The 8,906-nt window shown below is 32.9% G+C and overlaps 1 protein-coding gene across 1 annotated transcript in view; it reads right to left on the minus strand.

Annotated features, from left to right (window-relative positions):
* LOC107459826 (nicotinate N-methyltransferase 1) overlaps window positions 1-8,361 on the minus strand; it is a 16,572-nt gene extending 8,211 nt beyond the window's left edge. The window contains exons 1-3 of the mRNA XM_016078104.3: window positions 7,936-8,361; window positions 7,173-7,509; window positions 5,431-5,495 (exon numbers count right to left, since the gene is read on the minus strand). Of these exons, the coding sequence (XP_015933590.1) occupies window positions 5,431-5,495; window positions 7,173-7,509; window positions 7,936-8,307 (774 nt within the window). The 5' untranslated portion in view covers window positions 8,308-8,361. The remainder of the gene's footprint in view (window positions 1-5,430; window positions 5,496-7,172; window positions 7,510-7,935) is intronic.
* Window positions 8,362-8,906: the final 545 nt, after the last annotated feature.

The raw sequence follows: 8,906 nt of genomic DNA on the forward strand, positions 1-8,906 counted from the left end.
ATAACTTTACTTTTTTTTGTAACTATTTATAACTTTACTGTAATTACAAATATATCATATCTACATATTAAAATAATTTATTCCAATCAATATATATAAGTAAAGATATGGAGTAAAATTGATCTCTTTTTTAAATCAAAGTTAATACCTTTATTTTAATTAAATGGTTCAATTACAATACTCACAAAATGAGGGATAAACATATGCAATAATCATAAATTTGGGAAAATTTCAGAAAAAAACAAAACCAAGCTAACGCATCACAGATTCAGAACAATAGGTAAAGCTATTCTTCCCTCTTCAGTTTAGGTAGCTATGTCTCTCAAGTCGTCTATATTCGTCTATAATTTTCAGAGTTTGGGACAGAATTTTTTCAGCTTCAACTCTGTAATTCTCAAAGATGAGAGTTCTTGGACAACCAGATTTACCATAGAAAGTAGTTCACTTGACTGATTTTTTCTTTTAAAACTCTTCTTCTCACCTCTTTCATCAACTGACACCACCTCTCCCATGGTTCTATATTCGGATCTCTAGGTATCACACTAGTTACTGGTGATTGATTCCAAACTTGCCCAACTTCTGGACAGCAGATCAAAGCATGGAAGTGTGTTTTCGACAATAAATAACATCATGGACACAAATTGGGGATCTGAACTATCCTCTCATGAAGATTTGTCTTCACCGCTAGTCTTTTATGAGCAAATTTTCATAGGAAGGCTTTGATTCTTGGTTGACATAGTACCTCCCAGATGCTCCTCCATAGTTGTCTTCTTTTGAATCTGGCGTGAAGAGCTTCAATTGGCTTATGGAAAAAATTGTAAGCTACTTCATATCCTGTTCTAGCATTGTACTGATCTGAATCATGCTTTATCCAAATGACTGAATATTCACCTTTTTCAATGTCCATTTGACAGATTTATTGTGCTATGTTGGGTCTGAACACACTGTGAATGAGCTATGTATTCCGATTCTCTGTCTCATTAAACAGTTGTCTTAGCCAGATCTGATTTTCGTCACTGCAGTCTTCCTATAATCGGAATGGAGGTAAGTTACCAAACCATGGGTCTTCTTTGAATTTAACTATACCTTGTGTTGTAACTTTTCATTTGGTACCTTGTTCCAAGACTTTTCTACCTTTCAGTAAGCTCTGCCAGGTCTAAGATGGTCTCAGACCTAGTTTTGCTTCTAAAAAAAATCTAAAATATTTGCTTTTGAAGAATTTATAAAACAGAGAATTTGGTTTAGTCATTAGTCTCCACCCTTGCTTTGCTAACATCGCCACATTAAACGTTTTGAGATCTTTAAACCCCATACCTCCTTCCTCTTTAGTTCTGCTAATTGTATCCTAGCTAATTGACTGAAGTTTCTTTTCATTCTGTTTTTGACCCCACCAAAATTGCATCATCATTTTGTGAATATCATCTAGTAGAGTTTCGGACAGTTTGAAACAACTTAAAGTATAGATAGGTATAGCACACCTCACAGCTTTATAGATTTCTCTTTCGCTTGCTGACAATAGATGATGCTTCCAACCTTGTAGCTTATTTGAAACTTTATCTTTTATATAAGCAAATGTTTGACTTTTAAATATGTTAACAATAGATAGAAGACCCAAATATTTGTCCTGCGCACTAATATTAGGGACTCTGAGAAAAGTAGCTATTTCTTTCTTAATAGGATGATGGGTATTTTTATTGAAAAATACTGCAGACTTACTGAAATTGATAATCTGACCACTTAGGGTGCTATACTGCTGAATAACATTAATCAAATTAGCACAATTATATGGTGTTGATTTACAGAATAATAAAGAGTTATCAATGAATAAAAGGTGGTTGATGGTTGGACATCTACTATTCAACCGAAACCCCTAAAATAGGTTATCCTTTTCTCCTTTGTGGAGTAGAAAGGATATACCTTCTGCACATAATAGAAAAAGGTAAGGTAAGAGGAGATCTCCTTGCCAGAACCTCTACTTGGTTTAAAGAAATCAATAGGAGAATTTTCTACAATAACAAAATAAGAAATAGTAGTGACACATTCTTTCATCCATTATATCCATCTCTGACAAAAACTAAGCATTTTCATTACAAATCACACAATTTCATTCCATCCGATCATAGGCTTTGCTCATATCCACTTTTACTGCTAAATCAGTGCTCCCAAATAATTTATTTTTAAAAAAATACATGCATTCATGAGCCACAAGAATATTATCACTAATAAGTCTCCTTCTAATAAATGCACTCTAGTTGTCATTAATTATTCTATTCATAAGAAGCTGCAAGCGATGGACAAATACCTTGGAAATAATCTTATAGAATACGGTGCTTAGATTGATGGGTCGAATCTGCTCCATATTTTCTATATTTGGAGTTTTTGGAGTTAGACAGATTTGTGTATCGTTGAAACTCTTTAGTATTCTTCCTCCATCAAAGAAGCTCTTAACTGCCTTGCATACATCCCTTCAATGATCCTCCAATAGAATTGAAAAAATTTTGCCGTAAATCCATCATCTCCCGAGGCAGCTCTTGGGTTAATAGAAAAAGCTGCCTCCTTAGATTCCTCTTCACTGATCGGTTTAGTAAGGTGCCGATTAGTCTCCGAGGAGATCTTCTTTCTCAAACCAGCCAGCACATGGGAAGGATCTTGAGGATTTTCTGTTGCAACCAACTCTTCAAATTATCTTTGCGCTCTTGCCCCAATTATTTCTGGAGTAGTACACCACTCTCCAGTCTCATCCTCTAACCTCCATATTTTGTTTCTCTTGTTTCTAACTTGACTCTTGGAATGAAAAAATTTTGTGTTTTGATCTCCCAATTTGAGTCAATCGGTTCTTGATTTCTCCTTCTAAAACCTTTCTTCCATAATACATGCATTACTCAACTTTTCCTCTAGCTGTAAGATCTCTATTTTCTTAACAGAGCTGGGATATTCCTTCAATGCCGAGATTTTAGTCGCAATCTTTTCCTTTTCTTTTCTTGAATTTCCTACCCCTCGAAACTTGCCATTTAACTATTTTAGATCTGCATCGCTTTAGTTTCTGAAATAATTGGTACATTAGAGAGCCAGAGACGTTTGTTTGCCACACCTTCTTAACTATTGTATCAATCATCTCTTTTCCACACCATTTCTCTTGAAATTTGAACCTCTTTTTACTCTTGATGGTTTCTGAATTTGAGTTTAATAGCAAAGAACAATGGTTTGAACCAATATCATCCAACTGTGTGAGTGTAGTCAACGGATATTCCTTCCTCAGTTTTAGAGATATAAAAGCTCTATCTAGTCTCTCTCTAACTACTCTCTCATGACAACTCCGATTCCATCATGTAAATTTCTCCCCCAGATATCCCATATCCACTAAATATCTATGGTTCAAAAAGTTTTGAAACTTCTGAATGGATTGAAATAATTTCTCCCTTCTTCCCTCCTTTTCATCTGATGATAATATGGCATTAAAATCACTAATGACAACATATCTGTCTCCGAGTTGCCTAATAATCTCCAGCAAGGCCTCATATTGATTATCTCTCAACTAGTCAGTACTGTGGAGGTGAACTCCTAACATCTCTCATGTGATTCTTCTCTCTTGATCTTCAATTGAGAACGATATATAAAATTCTACACTGCTATTCACCTTCACCTTCACTCATTCCCTCCATGCAAGAGCCAAGCCTCCTGCTGCGCCGTTAAGATTAATACAAAATACCTCTGTGAGACCCACATTTTTTAACTGTCTTTTCACTAATGAGGGTTGATTCTTTGTCTCACATAAGAACACCACCTCAGGGGAATGAGAATTCTGAATCCCTCTAATATTGTGAACTGTCAGAAATTTTTTCAAACCCTGACAGTTTTCCATTACCAACTTCTTAGCCCCATGAGTGTCTTTGGTGGGTTGGCATCCTCACCCCAATCAGCATTCCTCTCAACTGACCCTTCTTTCTCAATCTGAGCTTCCTCCACATCCTCCCTAACCTTCGCATTATGTTTCATCCCTGTAACTATGTTGATGTTTCCAGTCTCATTATTTTGACGTGCTAAATGCTTAATCTTCTACCTCTTCAAGCTCCTACAGTCTTTACCTAGTCAAATTGGTCCTTGAAAGCTCCTACAGTCTTTCCTCTACCTCTCTTCTTCTTTTAAGAAACTTGATGTCAACAACAATGGCGGCACTTCAAAGATCTCTGCAAGCACATCGTCAGGTTCGGGGTTGATTATCACCAAGCCTATTGCCATCAGAAAAAAGTGCATGGCGACAGTTCATTCTTCTTCTACAACAGCAACCACAACAACAGTTGGCGGCAGTTTGCAAGGAACTAGCGACGATTACCTTTCTGTTTCTTCTTCGTTTGAGCAAAAAATTTCAAGATCCAGATCTGTTGGTTGTGGAAGCTTTTTCGGTGACTTTTTTAACAGAATCACAAATGATTTTGGTGACTGCACTCTCAAAAAAGTCGAATCTTAGCATGAAGAAAACCATAACAAGCATCATCAGCAGTGCATGAAGAAGAAAATCAAGTGTGGAGAAATATTTGGCAGCTTCATGATGATGCCTAATACTTGTAGCTTCATAATGATGCATAATACTTATTCTTCTTCTTCTTATTGGCTTTCTTCCAATCATGGAATAGTTAAAACTTGGAGTAGTTAAACATTTGCAAGTCCCATTCACCAACAGCAACAAAAAAAACTGTTTTTAGCTCAGGGTTTTGTTTTTTGTTGATTGATTATAATTCGGGACATAAAAGTTCATCAAGGGCTCCGTTTTATTATTATTATTAGAAAAGGAGTCTACTTTTTATCAAAATTTTTATTCATTGTTTATGCTTAATTTTTGTTTGGTGTTTAGTTATGATTTTCGCATTTTATTTATAAAAATTGGCTCTTTTAAAGGTAAGGGTTTTTTTTTCTATTACTAAAATTCTTGTTAGGATTGTGCCATTATTGATAAAATTGGTTTCTCTTTTGTGGTTTTTTGCTGAAATTGAAAACTATTTTTAGGATTAGAGTTTTGTTTTGTCAACTACACATTTTTGATACCTCAAAGTTAATAATTGGTTTTGCGATGATGATAAAAGTTTTTTCTTCTTCTCTTATGCGATGTCGAAATGAAAGTGAGAAAGAAAATATTGTGAGAGCAATGGAGACTACAACAACATCGTTTTATTCACTGCCTCTCAGTCTCACCCTAAAAAAGAATATCGATTTAATGTTGACATAGAACTTAACGTGTTAAATCAGTTTTTGGTAAGACCGTTTACAATAAAATTATCAGAAGGAAATGTGATTAAACTAAGTATTTTGAAGGCAGATTTAATTAAAAAAAATTGAAAATCAAATTGGAGATCGCATTATTATTTAAAAACCAATTTAACTATTTACTCTGAAGATGTCATTAGAAAAAAATGGCATAATGGGACGACGCACCTTCATGAAGATCGCATCACCTTGAGGAATGGATTTGAACATATCACCGCCCACATGGGTTACACCTAGAAATCACAATAATTAATTAGTTATGATAGACACAGGTTCAGAATCTCAACCACTGTGAACAACACAAAATGTCATATCATGTAGTTGTGACTCGTGAGTGACTCCAGTGGCGAAGCTTTATGTTACAGCGGGACCATCGCTCCAAAACTCTTTATAGTTGATTTAGTTAATGTACCAAAATTAGAATTTCTTTTTTTTTGGAGCTTGTGGGTTCAATAATTTTCAAATAATATAATTTTATATTCTCGTTCTCTTTTCTAGTTTTTCTTAAACAATATAATTTTATCTCCTCTTTATCTTATCTTAGTTTTTATAATCTTTTAAGAAATTATTTTTTAAAATACCTTTTGTGTTAATTTATTAATGTAATTTTTTAAAAAATATAAAAAATAATATTGAATATTCAATATTAATATTCTATTTTTTTCTAACCTTTGCAATTAATTTATCACTTTAATATTGTTTTGTAAATTTTATCTTATAATATATAAAAAACTTGATGAATTTGATTAATAACGATCATACTTCTAAAGAAAAAATTGTTTATTATAAAATTAAAAATTGAGTTTAAATGTATTTATTAAACGAAAAAGACTAACAGATATTCTTAACAAAACTTTAATGTAATTTGCTATTATTATATATTTTGCGTACTTTTGGCCTCACCAAAGAATTTTCTCAAGCTTCACTATCGATAGTCACTACTTTAAATATCAGATCAATACAACTTTACGGTTAAAAAATTTTGATATGAAAATAAAATGAGTGATATACTTTAACATGGTAATTTTTTGTGTTTTTTAAAATTGTGGGAGTACACAAATCGGACCCTCCGATTTGTGTTTAAAAAGTAAAAAAAATTCAGAATACATAAATCGGAGGGTTCGATTTGTGTTAAATGCGAGTTGTTTGATTTTAAAATTTTGCTTAACAAATCGCATGGTCCGACTTGTGGGTAGGCAAATATGAATTTCGGAAGTTAGAAAACGGACCCTCCGAGTTATTTGTTGTTATCAATTTTTTTATGAAAGGAAGAACTCGCATGGTCCGAGTTCTATTCACTGACACCACATAGCTGTAAAACATATGTATTCCCCACATCTGAGTCTAACACCACTTTTTCTTCCATATTCAAATTAAAAAGTGCAACTTTACTATCTAATGTTTTAATAAAAATTTTTTTCATAATTTAATTTTCTGTACTCAGTCCACAAATCATAGGTGTCTATAAGGTCATTTTACAAATTAAACATTCCATAGGACTGATTCTTTTCAACTGAAAAAATAAAAAAATAAAAACGTAACTCTTCTTTCAACTTAGCTTTCATGTAATAATAAATACGTAAAAAATGTTATTCAATTTTGTATAGCACAAGTCAATACAAAACGTAACCCTTTCATGTAACAATAAATTTTGTAAATTAACTTAAACATTCTTATTTCATGTAACAAAATATCATTTGAATGAGAATGTTTAAGTTAATTTTAATAGATTAAAATATTTGACTAATATGAACAATTGATAAAATACCAATGTAATAATAAATTTTATAAAATCAACTAATTATAATTCAAATGATATAATATTTTTCATTTCGAATCTCATTCTTAATTTTGAAAAAAACAAAAAACACTAAACTCTATAAATTATTAGTCATTGTTATTATGTGTACCTGGAATTTGTGATGCTTTGGCCACCACTTGAGGCAGGTCAAAGTTGATGCCTTCCTTGACATTGGGGTGTTTCTGGAGGATCATCCGGAGGCAGTCGCCGCCGCTGCCACCAACATCCACAAGCCTCTCGACTCCGCGGAAGCCGTCGTAGGCCTGAAGCATGGCCCTCATGAAAGGCACTGAGACCCCAGACATGGCCTTGACCATGAGCTCATTCATATCCCCTTGTTTGAGGTAGTAACTGTATGCTGCCTCTCCATTGGCCCTCTCGAAGGGCTCCTTTGAAGGATCGAGCACTGCCTCGTGCACCAACGGCCATGCTCTCATCAACGCATCCTGAATTATTTAAGTAATTATTGGCTCTAATACATCCAAAAAATTTCGAAAAGAATTAAGTGAGATAACATTAGAAGATATTTATAAATATATATCTTTGTTTGACTGACTTTTTTAATATTTATGTAATAGTTAAAAAATTAATTACTTCATTCGTTCATTTGATATATATGCATTTCTTTCATAAAAAATATTAATCAATTATTAAAATTAATATATATATAATTTAATTTATTTTTAATATATATTTATATTTTAAAATATATTTTATACTAATAACTAATTTTAATAATTAATTTTAGTGCACATAAAAGATATCTCCCCTTTCATTTTCAAATTTATTGGCAATTGTAGCTAACAACAAGAATAATAAGGGAAAAAATGGGATTTATAATTATAATTACTTATCATTATTTTATGAATGACCTGGTGGTGCTGCAGTACATACGGCGCAAAAGATAACCCTTCCGAATCCGTCACAAGCGTTTTGCCTACATCGGTTAGCGAGTACTTCCTTTCTCCACCGGCGCCGGAAGGCGTATGCTCATTGAAGACGCCGTAGCTGGCTAGCATGCGGAGCACGCGCTGGAGGTTCTCGGCGTCGCCGTTGCCGGCGGGGAGGACTCGCTTCAGGATCTCGATGGCGGAAAGGGGATTGTTGGCGCCGCCCTGCCAGATGGCGTCGGCGACGTTGAGCCGTACGACGGCGTTCAGCGACATCGGAACACTTATCATGTTTGCGAGCTCAAGAATCGTGAGCCTCGCTTGTTTCCTGTTCTCGCTGGACTCATCCTCCATCACTCTTTCTCTTTCTCTCTCCCTTTTTTTTCGTTTGTTTTTCTTTTTGGGTACTTGAAATCTTCCTGCAAAGTGGGGTATATATATATATATACATTATTTCATATGACCATATCACATATATATTAAAACTAATCATTANAATTTTTTAAATTAAATATATTTATAACAAGTTAAAATATTAAAAATAAGTACAATTTTTACATTATTATTACTGATATATTTTATTATAATGATTATTAAAGAGTATTTTAATCAAATGTATTAAAATACATGTTATTTAACTCTTATAAAAGAAGTGACAAGTGAGTACACATTTTAGAAATAAAAAAATGTCATTTTGAAAGTGTCATTTTTTTATTTTAACATATTTTATATAAATAATTTATTTTTTGCATATATTTAAGATTTTTTGTATGGTAAATTATTATTTTGGTCCTTAATATTTAGGTCAATTTATAGTTTAGTCTTTAATGTTTTAAAAATTTTATTTCAATTTAAAATATTTTAAATAGATTGAATATTGTTCTATTATTAAATTTGACTCAAATAATTAACAAAACAACTCTTTTACATTAATTATTATTGGTGGATCAATT

This window comes from Arachis duranensis, chromosome 7 (assembly GCF_000817695.3).
Source record: "Arachis duranensis cultivar V14167 chromosome 7, aradu.V14167.gnm2.J7QH, whole genome shotgun sequence".
Lineage (NCBI taxonomy): Eukaryota > Viridiplantae > Streptophyta > Magnoliopsida > Fabales > Fabaceae > Arachis > Arachis duranensis.